The following is a 21,049-nucleotide window of genomic DNA, read 5'->3' as shown; positions in this document are numbered from 1 at the left end:
TAATTAGTATCTACAGGAAGTCTGCTTCAATTTTATTGGTTTTCCTCTCTATCTGTAGACCAGTTAGGGTAGGATTGGTGTCTTAACAATACTGACTCTTCCAACTCATGAGGGTTGCATATCTGTCCTTTTATTTAGTCTTTTCTTGTTCCTTTCATTGCATTTTATAGTTTTCAGGGTATGGATCCTGGACATACTTTGTTGAATTCACAGTGTTCTATTGTGCAATGAGGCTTTAAAATGGTTTCAGTCTATGTCTCATCCCTCATCACCACTAAAACTTTGCTCAAATGCTTTCAGTTAATCTCTCCCAGTTTGTGTTCTAATCTGGTAAATACAAGGTAGTGTCTTATAAAATAAATAAGTAGCCTCTAAAATTGTTTATTTGTAGTTTCTAAGAGGTAGAAGGGTGAACAGTTTTTATTACTTTGACTTAGTGAATGGTCAGTAGATGTCATGTCAGTCTGTGTACGTTACTGACAATGTAAAACACAAACTTTCTCTGAAGGGATTTGGTCTATCACATGATCTCCTGTCCTCCTTCTTTAGGTGTTGCAGCTTCCCTGGAAGTCTCTGAGAGCCCCGGGAGTATTCAAGTCGCCCGGGGTCAGACAGCAGTCCTGCCCTGCACTTTCACCACCAGCGCCGCCCTCATTAACCTCAACGTCATTTGGATGGTCATTCCTCTCTCCAATGCAAACCAGCCTGAGCAGGTACTTCTGTTACGTCCTGTGCTGCCACTGAAATTTTAATCTTTTTATAAGAGGTGGGTAGGAAAGTGTCTTGCATACATATTTGATTTCTAGAATAAGGCGATACTTTCAGTAGGCCTGTGCTGTTTTAAGTCCTGTTCCTACATTATTAGCCAGCTATCAAAAGAAGCTATCCTCTTTGTGAAAGACTTAAAAAAAATTAGCACATGTCAAGAGGATCCTTCTGAGGAATATGTAGGAATCTGAAATCTTATCAGAGGACATTGTTGATAGGAAATACTGAGACAGTAAAAGAAAGGTATATTGTGACAGGAAGGGACCAGCACTGACATAGGTGGAGAACAGTATTAAGGAAGTAACTTTAGATAGTATTAATAGTACTTGATTTATTTGGTTAATTTCAGAAGTATTTTTAAAATAAAGCCAGGCACACTAGTCATCTTCCAGGAAGTTCAAATAGAAGCTACTACCTCATAAGCTATATCAGTTATAGGTAAAAGACCCCATTACATGTGATACCCACTAAGAAAATAATGCTCAGAAAATTAGTGAATTGTGACCACAACTATACCTTTCCTTCCCAAAGTTAACTTATTTCTGTTAGGAAGTTTTTCTGCTTCAGTAGGATTTTTACTGCCTAAAAATATTTGATAAGCCAAGTTTTCTGACAGGAAATTTAAATAGATGTGTTTAACAGTAACTTCTTCTCGTTCTTTAGTCCATGGGCCTTTCATAATTAGACTGAGATAGTTTTGTTCATCCACATCATTTGAGGAGTCAGTGATTGAGGCAAGGAAAGACTTGACTACACCCAAATATTTACAGGTAGAGAGAGCTTGGATAAAACCAGGTACCTGACTGTCAGCCTAAAGAGCTTTTTGCAACTTCATTCTGAGTCCTCTCTCATGAATAGTTGACTTTAATAAATAAATTGACATAAGAAAAGCAGTCATGGATTGTAACTCTTCTTCCCTTTTTTGCCATTCATTTATCTTCAGTCTATAACTTGATCTTATCATTTGGTGACCTAGTAAGCATGAGACTGTCAGTGCCAGTTTAACTTTTTATTTTGCAATTAATTTTTTGAACTGGTAAAAAGTATTTATGGACCAATAGTAAGGTATCATAAAATGCACTTTATATATTCTGATGAGTTAGGTAAGGACACAGTGTTGTTCCAGTTTGGTATGTAGGAATTTAAAAGCCCTGGATACCTACAGATAGGTGCTGTAGTAAAAAGCTGGTGACAACTCTAAGATTAGAAATAAAATTTTCCAATGTTTGGTATAGTCTGCTTTTTACTGTATAGTTACTGTTATGTGTCTAAAAGAAGTTGCATTGGCCAAATGATTTCTTTTGCTTTCCTTTGCAGGTCATTCTCTATCAAGGTGGACAGATGTTTGACGGTGCCTCCCGGTTCCATGGTCGGGTAGGATTTACAGGCACCATGCCAGCCACCAATGTCTCCATCTTCATTAACAACACTCAGCTGTCAGATACAGGCACCTACCAGTGTTTGGTTAACAACCTTCCAGATAGAGGTGGCAGGAATATTGGGGTCACTGGTCTCACAGTTTTAGGTGAGTGACAGGACATGTTCCAGGTACTTTGGCTTTACTTACAGATTTACTCCCAAGCACATTTACTTCTGCCATTTCTTCTGCACACTTTGACTGCTGTGTCTTTTTCCTGTCCTCTCTCTTCGTAGCCATATCTGCACTCTGCTTCTCTGTGCTTCTTCATACAGTCTCTGCACCCATTACTCCATTTCAGGTGGTTCTCAAATGACTTTTCCTGAAGGTGGAGAAAGGCAGTAAACATACCATCAAAAGTAGCCCCTCACTTTTCCTAAGCTTTTATGTGTGTGCCCAGTCACTTCAGTCGTGTGCAACTCTTTGCGACCCTGTCGACTATGGCACCAGGCTCCTCTACCCATGGGAGTCTTCAGGCAAAAATACTGGAGTTGGTTACCATGCCCTCCTCCATTTGATATTCCCAACCCAGGGATTGAACCCGTGTCTCTTGCATCTCCTGCATTGGCAGGTGAGTTCTTTACCATAGGATAAGACATTGTTGGATGCAAATTAAATCATGAATGTTTGATAATGTGTAGGGAGCAGGGAGCTTCGCACACATGAGAATAAATTTGCCACTGCTCCCTATTTATGTGATGCTAAATAGGCCCACAACTCTTCTAAGCTTTAACTTTAAATAATTTTAAAATAATTTTAATAATTTTAATAATACCTCCTTTTACTTTCAAAAAATAGTTACTTTCAACCTATTATTCACTCAAAAAAAAATCGTTTGAATGATAAATTATATGATCAACTCAGTCTTAACTGAGACCAAATAGATTTGGAGCCTTTTCCAAGGTTATGTGGGCTTCCCTGGTGGCTCAGTCAGTAAGGAATCTGCCTGCAACGCAGGAGACCCGGGTTTGATCCTTGGGTCGGGAAGATCCCCTGGAGAAGGACATGGCTACTCACTCCAGTATTCTTGTTTGGTAAATCCCATGAACAGAGGAGCATGGCGGTCCATGGAGTTGCAAGAGTTGAACACAACTTATTAACTAAACCACCAACAGCCACCAACATCAAGGTTGTGTAGACCATGAATGACAATAAAGCTCGGATTAAAATGTAGATCTCTTTGCTTAAACCAGTATTTTTCCATTATACCATGCAGGTAGACTGTCTCATGCTAAATTAAGTGCATCCTAAACATGTTTTATTTCTCAGTTCTGCTGCCTCTGAGATAAAGTGCTGCCTCATAAATGGGTATTTGTGGTAGAAGTGGCTACATTGAGCTCACTTGAGGAGACAGAAGTACTTAGAGAAGGCGGATGCTCCAGACTGTCCTCCATCCTACTCAGGTCTCAGAGTCGATTCCGGGATTCCCTAGCTCAGGCTCCCCCTTTCCCTTCCACGGCTGAGTCACTCGGGGATACCGGTGTTGGTGGTTCTTGCCGTTGTCCTTCTTCAGACGAGAAAATGCTGTAGTTCTGGTGCCTTGTTCTCACAGTCTTCAAACTACCATTTGCTCAAATATATTAAACTTACACAGACTTTAAAACACTCTTGTATTCTAAATACAGAGTACTGTTAGGATTTAACATTATTTTTTTATTCACATATATAGTGTAGATAATGAGCTTCCCACATGATTCAGGTTTGTTTATTTTTCATTTTTAAAGAAGGAAAAAAAATGCTTAATTCATATAAAGTTAATGCCACCTTCAAGTAATTGTTTTGGGTTTCCTCTCGTAGTGTCACAGTGGCAGTGGTAAGTCAGTAAATTGAGGTTGGTTTATCCCATTATAGCAGTTAAGATCCCCTGAGATTTTTCAGTCTTTCTGCCTATACCCTTTCAGTGTTTTCTCCTCCCCCACCCATTTTCTTTCCTGGTTCCTCTGTATAGAGCATTCATTTTCTACTCATTCATTCATTTTTTTCAGGGTTGAACACATTTATTGAAGTCACTAGCATTACAAGTGCACCACCCACTTAAACTCTACTGCACGCATTACCCTGGAGAAGGCAATGGCACCCCACTCCAGTACTCTTGCCTGGAAAATCCTATGGGCAGAGGAGCCTGGTGGGCTGCAGTCCATGCGATCGATAAGAGTTGGACATGACTGAGCGATTTCACTTTCACTTTTCACTTTCATGCATTGGAGAAGGCAATGGCAACCCACTCCACTGTTCTTGCCTGGAGAATCCCGGGGATGGGGGAGCCTGGTGGGCTGCCGTCTATGGGGTCCCACAGAGTCGGACACGACTGAAGCGACTTAGCAGCAGCAGCAGCACGCATTACCTAATATGAGAGTCCAAGCCATGGGCTTAGTTTATATTTTTATTTGCTTGCTTTTTTACTGTGAACTACCACCTTCTCCCTTTAGTGTTTTTGGAAAAGTTTGTGTTTCACATCTTTTGTGTCCTTATCTTTCGTAATGATAATGAAATGTCCATGTGTTACTATCAAGTAGTAGATATACTTGAGCCTCATTCTAGCTCCCCTTACTATAGAACAGTAGTTGGTATAACGTTAGTGTGTCTGGTTTTGTTAGTAGAGTTAACTGTGTTCTTAACTAGAGTTAAGATCAATGTTAAGGTGGTTTTAGCCAAGAGTAGCTGGCAGGGTAAGTGGGTACTGTTCCTTGAAATATCTTATTCACAAATGGGCTCTTTCATCAATTAAAAAAGTTTAATTATGGTTAAAATATAACAAAAATTTACCATCTTAGCCAGTTTTTAAGAGAGCAATTCAGTGGTGTTTGGAACTTTCTTCAACTTGCAAAGATAAAACTCTACCCATTAAATGACATTTTTCTGTCCCCTCAGCTGCTGGAAATCACTGTTCTGTTTTTTCTGTGAATTTGAGTACCCTAGGGATTGCATATAAGTGGAATCATACATTATTTTTCTTTTTATAACTGAATTTTTCACTTAACATTATATTCTCCGGCTTCATCCATGTTGTAGCCTGTGTCAGAATTTCCTTATCCATTGTATGTCCATACTATATTTTGTTCATCCATTCATCTATAGACACTTGGGTTATTTCCACCTTTTAGCTATTGTGAATAATGCCGCTGTGAACTTGTGTGAATTCAGTAATGCTTTAAAAAGCAATACGTTGACAGAAGGATTTAAAAAATTATTTGAGAACAGATCTTTCGAGGAAAAAAACAGTGAAACGAAAACCATAAGGTATCTTGAAAATATAATCAGAAGGTGTTGCCCTTTTTACATATTTGCTCCCTGCCAGCTGAAGTTGTTGGCCCTGCACTCGTGACCAAGTCCTGTGAATAAGTACACACTGTTCACTGGCTTTGCTCACGAGGTGGTCTTCTGGTATGTGTTCCCCAGCAGTGCTATCTGAGGCTCCAGTGTGCTGAGTGTTGATGTCTCTGCTGTCATCCTCTGGCTCATGGTAAATGTATCCTCTGTTACTTACTCTTCCTATTACAGTTCCCCCTTCTGCCCCACACTGCCAAATCCAAGGGTCACAGGATATCGGCAGCGATGTCATCCTGCTCTGTAGCTCAGAGGAAGGCATTCCTCGACCAACTTACCTTTGGGAGAAGTTAGACAATACCCTCAAACTACCTCCAACAGCCACGCAGGGTATGTATGGTGTTGCTTTGTCCATTTAATTCATTATCATGGAAAATTTCAATTCGCAGGTGATTCACAAGGTAATTAACTTTGATAGATTTTGAAAAAGAACACACTGTATTTGTAACTGCTGAAAATTTATCAGGATTGTTTTGTGTTTTCAGCTTTAAAGAGTATAAAAATATTTTCTTTCATCTTCTCATTGCTGACTTTATGAAATGTATCTTATCCAGTGGTAACTATATATGGAAATTCTGTTTCTTTGTCGTGAAGATTTAAAATAGCTAATTGGTAGTTTCTTTGAATTGCTAACTGTAAAATAATCCTTGAAGTTTATAACTGAGAATCTACTTCTACTTAAGAAACGATTGCCTGTGTTAGTATGAGAAACATCCACATAGTCATGAGAGGGTTAATCATCCTTTTCAGCCTCAAGTCTAATTAGAGGAGGAGGATGGGAAAGAGAGCAGCAAAAGGCCTCAGATCATGGGAGATCCAGGAGTTGATCACAGCAGACAGGTAAAGATGGAGGAGGCATGAGTATCATCAAGGGCTTTCTGCATGTGAATCCAGCTGCTTAGATTTGGTATTAAAGGAGACACCCTTGAAAACTGAGGAAAATTTATGAAATGAGGGAAATTCTAGAATTATACATATAATTTCTATTTCAAGGAAATAAATTTTTCTATCTTGTGTGTTACATCACCTCTAATACAGATCATTTCTCTTCTAGCATTCTCAGGGAATATTTACACATCTTAACTGAAGAAGCTGACAATGGAGAGGTCCCAAACAACCTTAGTTATGCTTGATAAGTCTGAATCATATTGATGGTGTATACTTGTCATGGGAAGAAAAGTCCCAAGTTCTATGGTGAAGTTGGACATTAAAGAACCAGGATCACCAGCCTCTTAAGAGCTTTTCAGTTTCCTTTAAGAATCCCCATAGAAATTATTAATGGATCTTCCTATCACTTTTTGATTAACCTATCCCAGTATTATTTTAAAAAGCGTTTTTCACCATAACAACTTCTGGGTTATTCTAACAATGATGACTGCAGTGCTGTTGTTCCCTACTGACTGTTTATTGCTGGATGTTTCAACCATACTGTGAGGCTAAATAGCTTTCTCTGTGTGTGTGTGTGTGTGTGGACTGATCTGTTAATCTTAATGTTGTAAGTGGTATGTTTAGAATAGCTCTTGTCTTTATATCCTGAAAACTATATTCAAGTCCTAGATTTTCCAGTAACTATTTCTATGACAGTTCACTTCATTGGCCCTGTGTTATCCTTTTTGTGTGTGTGTTGTCTTTTTGTAAAATAAAGGGATTTAACAATATCATCTCCAACACCTCTGTATCAGCATTAAGATTCAATGATTTATAACATTTCTTTGAAATATTGAGCTGAGTTTGGAATTAAATGAAAGTTTAAAAATGGTTGTATGTAACTTGTGAGTATCTGTAGAAAGAGCCTTCCATACCTACTTGTTTCTGAATAAATAGATATTAGTCAAATTTCTTGATATCTTCTTTGCAACTTGCATATTCTTTGGTACTTGAGCTGTAAAAGTGAACATGAATGCCAAAGATGACAGCATGTGTCTTGTAATTCCAACTCTGGATTGGTTATCAGACTTAACTTTGGATAACTTCATCTATTATAATAATACACATTAAATGAGTCTGATTTTTAATTAAATTCACCTCTTAATATCTGCATTAATGCAGTAGACAAAATAGCATATAATCCCAAAATAACTTAGAATTCTTTTAGAAGATTTATTTTACTAATATGTATACATTTGCTTAATATAAATTCAATATGCATTCCTGAGAAAAGAGTAACTGACTCCAGAAGGGGGCACCCCAGAAGTCTGAGTAGTGACAGAGCATAATATTTGGGGATTAGAATTGACCATGTATAGAGGCTTGCTTAAAGGAGATCCTTCTAGGACAAATCTGGGACAGTGTGAACATTGAAATAATAATGTAATCCACTGAATACAGTGAGAATCCCTGAATCGGCCTTATAGATAGCTGTGAAAGGAAGAGAGGCGAAAGGCAAAGGAGAAAAGGAAAGATACAAGCATCTGAATGCAGAGTTCCAAAGAATAGCAAGAAGAGATAGGAAAGCCTTCTTCAGTGATCAAAGCAAAGAAATAGAGGAAAAGAACAGAATGGGAAAGACTAGAGATCTCTTCAAGAAAACTAGAGATACCAAGGGAACATTTCATGCAAAGATGGGCTCGATAAAGGACAGAAATGGTATGGACCTAACAGAAGCCAAAGATATTAAGAAGAGGTGCCAAGAATACACAGATGAACTGTACAAAAAAGATCTTCACGACTCGGATAATCACGATGGTGTGATCACTCACCTAGAGCCAGACATCCTGGAATGTGAAGTCAAGTAGGCCTTAGAAAGCGTCACTACGAACAAAGCTAGTGGAGATGATGGAGTTCCAGTTGAGCTATTTCAAATCCTGAAAGATGGTGCTGTGAAAGTGCTGCACTCAATATGCCAGCAAATCTGGAAAACTCAGCAGTGGCCACAGGACTGGAAAAGGTCAGTTTTCATTCCAATCCCAAAGAAAGGCAATGCCAATGCTCAAACTACCGCACAACCCCTGCTGATAGACATAAATAAATGGAGGAGAAAGGAGAGCATTTTCTTACATTAGAATGGCTACCAATGTCGGTAGAAGGAATGACAGTTAGAAAATCATCCCCGGTGTCGAAATAGGAGCTGTCGTTTGATGAGAAACGTGTTTACTAGTTCCAAAGTATTTTCCCACAAATAACTTACTAATCACAAAGAGTAAATAGTAACTTTATAGTAGAGAGGCCTGGTGGACACCACTGTAACCACACAACCAGTGTTGTGACAAGCTGCTGTTGTATGCCTCATGTCTTATGGTGTGAGAAGGACACAGCATCATTGCTTCAGCCTTTCTGTCAAAACACATCACCTGAGTCCAATCACGAGGAAATATCCAGCAAGGGATGAAGACACAGGCAAACTCTCCTAGATTGAAAGAGACTGAGGAGTCAGAGAACAAACTTAATGGTTGCTAGGGGGGGCGAGGGGGATGGGGGAAGGGATAGCTGGGGAGTTTGGGATGGACGGGTGCACATCGCTGTATGTAAATGGGTAACCAACAAGGACCTACTGTATAGCACAGGGGGCTCTGCTCAATATTATGTGGCAGCCTGGATGGGAGGGGAGTTTGGGGGAGAATGGGTACATGTATATGTATGGCTGAGCCCCTTTGCTGTTCCCCTGAAACTATCACAACATTGTTAACTGGCTGTACCCCAGTACAAAATGCAGAGTTAATAAAGAGAGACCAAAGAGTTCAAACAACTAAGTGTAATACAGAATCCTAGATTACAAACTGGACGGGAAGAAACAGCTATACAGGACGTTACTGGGCAATGGACAAAATCTGAGTTTAAACTGAATAATACTGTTGTAGCAATATTTAATTTCTTGACTTTGATACTTGTCCTGTGATTATGTAATGTCTTTGTCCTTAGGAAATACTAAGTACTTAGGGATAAAAAGGTGCCATGTTGTCTACTTGCTCTTACATGGTCCAGGAAGATATTTCTGTTAAGTACCGAGGAAATAATAACCAAATAGGGCAAAATATAAATAACTGTGAAATCTGAGTAGATGATATATGATACACAAGAATTCCTGGTAGTATTCTTTCAATTTTCTATAAACTAAAAGTTATGTCACAATAAAAGTTACCAAAAAGTTGTTTTCATATAGTTCATATGTGGATGCTAAAGACTGAATAAATTTAGAACCAGCATCCTTTGGAGATGCAGTTTGGTTTTATACAGAGGAATTACAGAGTGGATTTAGTATTGTCCTTTTGGCATATAAATACTTTGAATTCTAAAAGGGGTGAAAACTATATTTGATGGATATTATTTGAAGCAAAATACAGCAGTTTGGCCCTTGTTCCATTAGGCCTGTACAGTTGGCCCAGGTCCCATTGAGACGGTTCATCAGCCTTTGCATCAGTGGTTCTGATCCAGGGACAGTTTCACTTGGCGATGTCTGGAGACACTTTGAGTTGTCACAGCTGGGAGGAAGATGCTACTAGCAGCCAGTGGGTAGAGGCCAGGGATGCTGCTGAGCATTGTGAGGCACAGGTCAGCCTCCACAATAAAGAATTATACAGCCCCAGTGTCAATAAGTGAATTGCATTAATATATTTCCAGACTTTAAACCATCCTCTTCTTCTGGAATAAATTCTATTTGTCATTATTTTAAAATAAATTACTAATATTTGGTATGCTTATATTTTAATAGAACTTTCTCATCTGTTTAATAGAACATCTCATCAAGTTTAATAAAACTTGATCATCTGTGATCATAAGTGAGAATGGCCCATATTTTTCTTTCTTCTATTATCCTTGCTTGAGTTTTAGTCAGAGTGTAGTTCAGTTCAGTTCAGTCGCTCAGTCGTGTCCGACTCTTTGCGACCCCATGAATCGCAGCACGCCAGGCCTCCCTGTCCATCACCAACTCCCGGAGTTCACTCAGACTCACGTCCATCGAGTCAGGGATACCATCCAGCCATCTCATCCTCTGTCGTCCCCTTCTCCTCCTGCCCCCAATTCCTCCCAGCATCAGAGTCTTTTCCAATGAGTCAACTCTTCGCATGAGGTGGCCACAGTACTGGAGCTTCAGCTTCAGCATCATTCCTTCCAAAGAACTCCCAGGGCTGATCTCCTTCAGAATGGACTGGCTGGGTCTCCTTGCAGTATAGCAAACCCTCATAAATTGAGTTGGGTAGCCCTTCCTCATTTTTCCATGCTCTGAAACAGCATGGATAAGAAAACATAGGTTCTCTGATGATTTTGTAGAATTCGCTTGTCAAAGCTTTGCCTTGCTGTTCTGTTGTTGTTGGTTTTTTTTTTTTTTTTTTGATAGCTCTTTGGCTACTGATTTTGTTTCTCTAATGTAGTAGGTTTAATAAGATTTTCTATATCTTTATTTTTCTAGAAAATGTCTCTTTTGTCTATGCTTATACATAGTAGCATCAAGTTGTATTCTCTACATGAAAACCCAAGTGTGTATGTAAGAGTGCAGGTTTTGGAGTCAAGAGAATGTGGTGTGGAATCACAGCTCCAGGAACTGCTGGCTATGTGACAGCCTTGGTCTTCTTCTGTGTAAAATGGAGACAATGATAGTAACTGCCTCACAGGGTGAAATAAAGATTAAATGATAGCACATGTGAAATGTTTAGCACAACATCTGGCATGTATAAGCACTTAATAAATACTAGCATTTATATTATCATTATTATTATTATTCCCTCATGAATTTTAAAACTCTATGCATTTCTGTTCCCCCTTTCATCCCTAATTCTGTTGGTCCTTTTCATCCTAATATTTTTAATCAATCCTGCCTAAACCAAGCTTTTGATTTTATTTATACTTTTGTATGTTGTCATTGTTCAATCACTAAGTCTTGTCTGATTCTTTGCCACCTCACGGACTGCAGCACGCCAGGCTTCCCTGCCCTTTACTGCCTCTTGGAGTTTGCTCAGATTCATGTCCACTGAGTCAGTGATGCCATCCAACCATCTCATCCTCTGCCACCTGCTTCCTCTTTTGCCTTCAATCTTTCCCAGCATCAGGATCTTTTCCAATGAGTTGGTTCTTCTCATTAGGTATCCAAAGTATTGGAGCTTCAGCATCAGTCCTTCCAATGAATATTCAGGGTTGATTTCCTTTAGATTTGACTGGTTTAATCTCCTTGCAGTCCAGGGGAGTCTCAAGACTTCTCCGGCACCACAGCTCAAAAGCATCAGTTCTTTGGTGCTCAGCCTTCTTTATGATCCACCTCTCATCTGTACATGACTACTGGAAAAACCATAGGTTTGACTATATGGACCTTTGTCAGCAAAGTGTTATCTCTGCTTTTTAATTGACTGTCTAGGTTTGTCATAGCTTTCCTTCCAAGGGGCAAATGTCTTTTAATTTCAGGGCTGCAGCCACCGTCTGCCCTGATTTTGGAACCCAAGAAAATAAAAGCTGTCACTGCTTCTACTTTTTCCCGTTCTATTTGCCATGAAGTGATGGGACTGGGTGCCATGAGGCATGAGGAGCTGAAATTTGAAAAAGATTCTTAGGGTAAGCTCCTAGAGAAGATGATATTCTAGCAAAGACTGGAAGATGTTAAAGGAATTGGGCATGAGAATATGGGGGCTGGAGAGCATTCTAGGCAGAAGGAACAGCCAGGTGAATGGAGTCCCTGAGGCAGGAGTGTGCCTGGTGCTTTAGATGAACAGCAAAGAAACCATTTAAATAGCCAGTAACAGTTAAAATAACACTAAAGTGCATATTAAGCATAGAGAAGCAGTGAAATTTAACAACTTATAAACAACAGAGGCCCAGGACAGGTTGAAAAAAAGAAGACATAACTGACAGATCCACAACCCTATTGTGTAATTTTTCTCTGTTTCCCTTTTCCATCTCCATCTTAATTCAACCAACATCAACACAAAAAGGAAATAAAATTTTCTATGTCTGAAAAATTTGGCATGAAACAAAGATCAAGGCTGTTGGATACTTAACACTGTATCATGTTTTTAAATTTTCTTTTAGAATGACAGAGTTTAAATATTAAGTATTTGTCATATTATCTTTGAATTTTTAAATAGGTTTTATTTTGTGTTAATATTCCCATTTTTATTACTTTTTATTATCAAACATTTGCATCTAATTGAAATAATTTTTTACATATTATTAAAATACATAGTATGTCATAATATATGTCATATGTTGTTCAAATAATAAACCATGTATTCATTGTTTTTTATGTAGAATAATTCTGAATTTTAATATAAGAAATGACTCACTGTTAATTATTATGGTCATGTATTATTTTTAAAATGCATAAATCATATAACATATTGAATAATTTGATTTTGTTAAGTCTGATCTCTCAACCTCAAATCCTGAGTATTAATATTTATTGGAGTTTTGAGACATTTAGCATTTTCCTAATTTCTTGACTGATTTTCCTCATAAATCAGAAAAGGATATAAATTTCTCAAGCCATGCCAAGAGGAGATTCCTACATAGAAGCCTTCCCAGGCGCTGTGCATTTTCTCCCCTAGTCCTCACGGTAGCCTATGGAAGAGGAGGCAGATTCATGACCACCTAGCCAGCCAGTGACAGAACAGGCTCCACCCTGAGTCTAGAACACACACTCTCAGCCAGTTTACCATTGACACTAGGTGGCAGAGAAGTGATTCTGGAACTAAGGAGAAAGGATGGAAGTGGAAATGTGCGCTTGTATTTATTTCTCTCTAAATTCCATAGGGCTTTCTGGTGGAGGTCAGCATCTCATGTGGGATCCTTGCTGTGAACTAAAACGGAGCGGAGTGTGATGCAGTTTGTTGCTTTCCAAATTGTAGTTCCACCCTGTTAAACTTCCCCTGTTCTTTAAAAGTAAGAACATCAAAAGGATATTTATTCTACAACTTCATTTCATCAAGTTAGTCTGTGCCAGAGCAGGCCAAGTGAAGTGACCCATTGGGGGATTGACACCTCTCATTTCAGAAAGGGCCCTGCGCCGTGGCGTGGAGCATCTGGGGCTGGCGGCAGAGGTGCCCCATGTCTGCATTGCCCTGACTGCATAGAAACAGCCCTCTTCTGCTTCCCGTCTTATTGATGAATCTGTCTCATCCCCTGATTCTGTTCCAAGTTAACTCCAGCATGGTGTGTCCACCTCATGGAAAAACACTGTCTTAAATCACTCCACTTATGGTGTCTTTAGAGGTAAAGGGAAAAACAGTGACTTCACCTTTTAAAAATAACTTTTCAGCATGAATCTTTACAGTTTACCTTTTCCGCATGCCAGAAGGCTGCTTATTAGATCAGCTGTTAATTTTTTTCTAATTCTCTCTATGGAAATGTCAACACAATCAGTGGCTTGGTGTGAGCTGATCAAATTTCTAGACTTTCAGGATTTATGAAGACAGTAATACAGTGTGTGGAACTGGGGGGGAGTTAGTGGTCCAAAGATTATGGTTTTCTTGAATGATGACATTTGCTAATGTATTGAAGATGGATTTACACAGATGGCTTAGTTTAAGACTAACAGCATTGGGACATTGATTGCAAGGTTAGAAAATATCCTACAGATGTACCCCGGAGAATATTATGGTATTAAGTACCTTACTAGAAAGGCAAGTGGGGGTATGGTGATTATGAGCTTTGGACACAGACAGACCTGATTTTGTGTGCTGCTACTTGTGTCCTGTGCGATCTTGGACCAATTGCATAGCTTCTCTGAGCTTTGCCACCTTTGTTTTTTCTTTTTCTTTCTTTCTTTCTTTTTTTTTTTTTTTGCTTTGTCACCTTTGAAAAGTACAGAATATAAAACTTAAGGTCTGTAAAACTAAAGAGACATGTAAAACTCTTAGTATAGTGCATGTGGTACACAGTAGACACTCAAGCGAAGATAGCCCATTTATTTCTTTGTTGCATACCTTTCCGTGTGCTGGGTAATTTCTGAGGATGGTGATACCGTGATAAACAAGAAAAAGCCAGTCCATTATCTTAATGAGACAAGTAGGTAAGAAATGATAATAAATGGGGTAAGTTCCAGCACTAAAGAATACAGGGTGCTGGGGAACACATGGGAGAGACATTTGTGAGAGCCTGGGAAATCAAATAGAACACAGAGGAGGAGAAAACAGTTTCCCTCCAGACCCGCCCAACTCTCTGAGTGAGTTCACTGAAAGGCCCAGACATTGGTAGCCATCAGAACTGTGTGTTCTTAAGGAAAAGGAAGTAACATGTAAGTGTGAACCAAATAACTACCAGGTATATTGACTTGGGTGTGTACAGTACAGTTCAAATGTCTAAGTAAGATATCCATTTAGTAAGAATATCCATATAGTATGGGTTGGATCATTTACATTCTTCCACTGAAAAGCAATAGCAAAAACAAAACAAAAGAAGCCCTGGTTTTTCTGGCCTGTATACTGATGTTAATTTCCGAGTGTGTTGATGATTCAGAGTCCTTGTTAACACTGCCCATTGTATTATGTTAGAATGCAGCGAGATAACCCTGAGGGCGGTTGCTGTCTGGGGATCTTTGAGAATTTGCTCATCCTCGTCAGATGTCCCTCTTCTGTGCTCCCCAGCATCCTATATCCTCTGGTTATGGCACTTACCCCACTTATTACGATTTCTTGCCTACTTGTCTCATTAAAGTACAGGGCTGCGTTTGTCTGATTCATCATTGTATCCCATCCTCAGAAATTACCTGCTACACAGAAAGGTGCTCAATAAATATTTATTTCTTAAATGACTTTCTGCCTTTGATCTGTGAAGATTGCCAGCAGGAACTAGGTAATTCAATCTTAGTTTCATGTCAGGGTTGTCAGCACAGGGTAGCGAGAGCCCCAGGTGCTGCCCAAGGACTGTGGACTTTGCGCCAGAAACCCAGCCGTCAGGAGCCTTTCCTGATGTGCTGCTGTTTAGAGGAGCTGAGGTGACTGATGGTTATGTTCTGCCTAAGGGAGGCAGTGAAGCCCTGAACTAAGAGGTAAGTCAGCCCTCCATCCAGCTGTAATTCCTGGTGCCCAGTTGTATAATCTTATTACTCTTCTGAAACCTCAGTTTCCTATTCTGTTCAATGGGATTAATAATAATAATAATACCTCTAAGAGTGATTGTAACGATGAGGGTAATAACGTATAAAAGCTTGGCCAGTACTTGGCACATAGTAATAACTATTAACTTTGGTTTTTATCAGGTCATTTACATTTTGTTTATAAGGAATAAATAAACTATCCTAATGTTGATAAATGACTGGAATGTGAAGCACTGAAATAGTTCTTTGTAATATTGTGGTCACCTTGAAAATGCTTGGCTCAGATCTGCTGCGGGGAGCACGACTGACTGCCAGCCCCAGCGGCTTCCTCCGGCATCCACCACTGCGTCCCACCCAGGCAGGCTTTGCCTGGACTGCTCCCAGCCAGCCCCCATTCTCAGCGGGGCTGCTAATACAGGCCTGTCCCTGCAAGGAGCGAGATGCCTGAAACAGGTCTCCAGGACTCCCCATCAGCCTGGTGGAAACTTCAGCAGCATTGTGCTGCAGTCTGAAACGCCCCCTCCTTTCTTCCCTCTCCCCTTCATGGTGGTCAGACCTGCACTGCAGTCGGAGCCTCTTCCTTCTTTCTGCAGGTTCCTCTCTGCTTCCTTTACTGCCATTGCCTCCAGTAAACCTCTTGCTTGTCTTGGTGTCCACTTTGTGGAGGAGCTGGACTTAGGAATGGTTATAATCATTATTGAAAGGGAGTAACAGTCTACACCTTGGAGCAGAGAGTGGATATTTTCCTCATTAAGGATGAAGCAAATATTAGTATAATGGGTTTAACTTCATTTTTGTATTACAGCATTTCTTCAGAATTAAAATTCAGTATTTATGATCATAGATTCTCTAAAACAGGCATTAGTCAACATTTCCTCAAGGAAGGCTGCTCACCTTTAGGACCTCACATTAATCTGCAGATTAGGCTGTGAGACTGCCCTTATTTTGGACAGTCCTCTGTAGCTCTTCCTGGTGGCTCAGCTATTAAAGAATCTGCCTGCAATGTGGGAGACCTAGACTCTATCCCTGGATTGGGAAGATCCTCTGAAGGAAGGCATGACAGCTCACTCCATTATTTTTGCCTGGAGAATGCCATGGACAGAGGAGCCTGGTGGGCAACAGTCCATGGGGTTGCAGAGTCGGACATGATTGAGCAACTAATTTCACTTTTTTTCTGTAGCTCTAGGTCTTTATTTTATGATTTAGTCTTTAATATTCATAAACCAAAAACTCTCTCCAGAAAAATGATATTGATAGTTCTTTACTGTTCATTTTTTTAATAGCCTTCTGCTGATTTCCTTGGTTTCCTATTTTCTTTCTGAAATCCTCACTTAACTGTTATTTTTGTGACAGACCAGGTCCAGGGAACAGTCACTATCCGGAACATCAGCACCCTGTCGTCAGGCTTGTACCAGTGTGTGGCTTCTAACGCCATTGGGACCAGCACCTGTCTTTTGGATCTCCAGGTCATTTCTCGTAAGTATGTGAAGTTCTGATGTCCACTCTGGTTCTGAAATGCCAAGATCTTCATTAAACCAGGGAATGAAGAGTTTCGCTTAATGGGACTTAGGTCATTTGAAGAGAAAATAGAAATTGTTTTGATTTTAATCATTATTGAAAATGTTACCGAAATATATTAGTGTACTTTTCAGCTTCAGCAATAAGACTTGTTCTTTATGAAACTATCTTCTCCTCAGGTGTAGGTGATTTGATCATTAGAATCAAATCAGTTCTGATTGTGTAGCGCTGGAGACATAAAAATTTGGAGTGACCTTCTGGTCATGGCAAGACCTTTTTGTATTTTCCTCTAATCCCTTATGTCTGCTAAAATGTTGGGTGCCCAGGTCATACCTAAGTAGTGCAGACGTTTTTTCTCTAGTTGAGAATCCCGGGTTATTTGAATTCCAGCTGCAAAAGGGAATAATATAAGAGGAGGTGATAAATTATCCCGCTGCTTGCTGGGTTCACTGTGGGCAGGTTAGGCAGTTAGTCAGCTTCCCGGGTGGCTTAAGAATCCACCTGTACTGCAGGGGACCTGGGTTCAATCCTTGGGTCGGCAAGGTCCCCTGGAGGAGGGCATGGCAGTCCACTCTGGTATTCTTGCCTGGGGAATCCCATGGACAGAGTAGTCTGGCAGGCCACAGTCCATAGATTGCAGAGATCTGGACACAGCTGAAGCGACTTAGCGTGCACGCACACAGAGAAGCAGTCAGGTACGGTCTTTTTCCTGCTCTGCTGTGGCGGTGACTCTCCTGCAGCTGTGAGTTGTCTGACTGTTCATTCATTCAATAAATGTTTGTGAGCCTGTTGTTTTAGTCCTAGCCACTGGGGATACAGAAAGTTAGGTAAGATTTAACTTTAGATGGGTGCAATACTGTAGGCAATTTTGTGCGTTTTAAGAAGATTCTTGCGTAGTCTTAACTATTTATGAAGTTGTATGAGCATATTCTATTTCTCTCTCTCTCTCTCCTTTTTTCTTTAAATATACCTTAAATATATTTTGCAGCCCAGCCCAGGAGCATTGGACTAATAGCTGGAGCCATTGGCACTGGTGCAGTTATTATCATTTTTTGCATTGCACTAATTTTAGGGGCATTCTTTTACTGGAGAAGCAAAAATAAAGAGGAGGAGGAAGAAGAAATTCCTAATGAAATAAGGTTTGTGTGTCAGATAATTTATCCTGACATTGGCATACCCAGTGTCTGTGTTTCTATTCTATTTCTATTTGGTAGCTAAGGTTTCTTTGCTAATCTTACGACTTTAACCAAGACAGTTTAAAGTAGCCAAATGATCGTTTCTTGTAAGTTACGTCACTCGTTCTCATTGACTGCTCAGCTTTATTTACTGGATCATGGATGGGGAGCAGCGGCTAGTCTGGCGTATGCCCACTGAGGAGGTCACAAGTGAAGAATCTCTTCATTTCCTCCCATAGCTTCAGGGTGGGTGGGGTTAGGTGGCTGCCACAGTAGAAAAATTACTTTAGAACGTGTGTTTAATATTGGCATTTATAAATGATGAGATCGTAAACAAGGAAGAATACCACCTGTACGGATAGAACAAACCAATATGACTTGGTTGAAAACAATTGAGTCGAGAATGTGAACATTGCAAGGAAAGAGTGTCAAATGATTTGAGAGAAAGGTGGCCCTTGGTGTATTGTGGGAATAAGGGGGTTCAGGCTCAGGCTTAGACGGCATCACGTCAATATCCTTATTAAAAATGACTTGCACAGCTCCAGTCTGTTCTGTCTTCCCTCGTGCCTCGAGCCTTTCCCTTTGGCTCCCACCGTCTTCCTGGACCATACTTGGGGTCCCTCTTCATGCATCTCTTCAATACATTCTCCGATCAGGTCCAAGACTAATCCAGGCGCCACATTCTCACAGTTGACTTAGGCCCTTGTCTTGGGTAGAAGAGCTGTCTTTTTTTTTCATATGAAACATCTAATAAAATGCCTGGTGCTCAAGAAACGTTAGGTGAATTAGTTAGCATCTTAGATTAACGTAAGAACGTGTCTTAGGCTCTTATAAGTCTTAAGGGTTTGCACAGATTTCGTCCCAGTGTAAGACAAATGGGAAAAACCTCTCATCAGCACACCACAGCAATTTCTCAAATACCCCAAAATGCGCATCAAGCCAGCCCTAGTAGTTTTTCGAAGTTGCTACATCCATAGGACGGTTTCTTCGCTATTTTATAGCAGCTAGCTCAGTGGATTTCTTCATGAACTATTTTCCTATTTAGAACACAATGTGTATACACACACACACACACACACATAAGCATATATATATATATATATATATATATTTCAACTACATTGGAAGACATAGTCTTTGGAAGATTTGATAGTACTTTGTTTTCTCTTGGAGACTGAGACGCTGAGGGAGAATTTTTCTTAAGCATTGTCTTAAAGGGAATGAACGTCAGCACCGAGACCTGGTGTTTGCCTTGCTTGCTTTCCTGAGCACAGTGTGGTCTGTCCTGAGGGGGTGAATTTCACAGACATCTTAGCCTAAATATGAGAAGAAAGTCCTGGGCAGAAGGGTAGGGTGGACATCAGGTAAATTCTGACAACACCTTTACTTTTGTTCATTTTCAGAGAGGATGATCTTCCACCCAAATGTTCTTCTTCTGCCAAAGCATTTCACACGGAGATATCCTCCTCGGAGAACAACACACTGACCTCTTCTAATACCTACAACAGCCGCTACTGGAGCAGCAACCCCAAAGTGCACAGAAACACGGAGTCGTTCGGCCACTTCGGTGACTTGCGCCAGTCCTTTTCCCTCCACTCGGGTAACGCCAGCGTGCCAGCCATCTATGCCAACGGCAGCCATCTGGCCCCAGCCCCACATAAGACTCTGGTAGTGACAGCCAACAGAGGGTCGTCACCGCAGGCCGCATCCAGGAGCAACGGTTCCGTAGGCAGGAAGGCCCGGCCTCCGCCTGTACCGTCACTGCACACACACTCCTACACCGTCAGCCAAGCCGCCCTGGAGCGCATCGGCGCTGTCCCTGTCATGGTGCCAGCCCAGAGTCGGGCTGGGTCCCTGGTATAGGACGCCGGCGGAGGGAATATGCAGACAAGAAGCTAAGGATGCCCTCATTCCTGGGGGTGGGTGGGGTGGCAGAGCGCTGGGAAGGACAATTTCCTGACAATGATCCTAGTAAAAAGCACAGAGAAGGAGGCCGTGCTGTGACCTGGCCGCTAAGATTTGTAAACTGAGCTGGAATGTTCCGGCATGAAGACATATTCCCTCACCCGAGTGGTCTCAGGATTCCATTCAGAAAGCTGGATCTCACAGATGTGCCAAGCCAAGGAAGGAGGTGTAATAGCAGAGTAGCACTGAAAACCCATCTGCAGTCCAGACGGGCTTGTTTTTTTAATTTACGCCTAACGTAATAATTTTTCAAGAGAATAAAGTGCCACATGGAGTTTAAATAATGAAATTATTTCAAAAGGTAGGTATCTTTAGAAAACATACTGAGCACCCCTGTACATCGTCTGGCCTTTCCCCATCCCCTCCCACTGTAGGGGCCAAATGGCATAAATGGTGAGTGTTGGTCTTCATAGGGCTCGCTGTTGTATCATAGAATCAAAACTTTTTACACCAACAAAAGTCAGTAAGGAATGGGTGAAAACTAGAAACTTCTTGGAGAAGCCCTGTCATATTTATTTATTTATCTCTTCCTGGACCATGAATTTCATATTTGGAGTACTGCTATATTGACAGATTATTGCCTGTCTATGTTTTTCTGGGGTCTTTTGTAGGTCCATGACAATTACTGTTCCTTATTTCCTGGGAAAATATTTTTAAAAAGAAAACTTTTTTTTTTTCTTAAAATAAGTGAGAGGCTTTGAGTTAGGAAGGTAAAGACTACTGTTAACACCATGTTCATCGAGAATATGTGGCTTGAACCTGGCAGGAGGCCCTTCATAAAAGACCTAGGTCATGCAGGCGTGTGGAAAGGAATTCCTGGCAGCCTGTCAGAGCAGGGCCGTCCAGGTCTCCCTTGCTGTCACACCTGGCCGCTCTTAATGAGGGCAGCACCCCAGGCCTTTGTACTGTGGGAAGTAACTTTTT

At 40.6% G+C, this 21,049-nt stretch overlaps 1 protein-coding gene across 1 annotated transcript in view; it reads left to right on the top strand.

Moving 5' to 3' along the window:
• The window catches only part of IGSF11 (immunoglobulin superfamily member 11), a 140,946-nt gene extending 120,909 nt beyond the window's left edge, over window positions 1-20,037 (top strand). Inside the window, exons 2-7 of the mRNA XM_068979980.1 lie at window positions 550-713; window positions 2,086-2,293; window positions 5,687-5,842; window positions 16,821-16,943; window positions 18,058-18,124; window positions 19,564-20,037. Coding sequence (XP_068836081.1) covers window positions 550-713; window positions 2,086-2,293; window positions 5,687-5,842; window positions 16,821-16,943; window positions 18,058-18,124; window positions 19,564-20,023 — 1,178 coding nt within the window. The 3' untranslated portion in view covers window positions 20,024-20,037. The remainder of the gene's footprint in view (window positions 1-549; window positions 714-2,085; window positions 2,294-5,686; window positions 5,843-16,820; window positions 16,944-18,057; window positions 18,125-19,563) is intronic.
• Window positions 20,038-21,049: the final 1,012 nt, after the last annotated feature.

Source organism: Capricornis sumatraensis, chromosome 1 (genome assembly GCF_032405125.1).
Source record: "Capricornis sumatraensis isolate serow.1 chromosome 1, serow.2, whole genome shotgun sequence".
Lineage (NCBI taxonomy): Eukaryota > Metazoa > Chordata > Mammalia > Artiodactyla > Bovidae > Capricornis > Capricornis sumatraensis.
The sequence above is the reverse complement of the archived record's forward strand: the minus strand, read 5'-3'. Positions and strand labels throughout refer to the sequence as shown.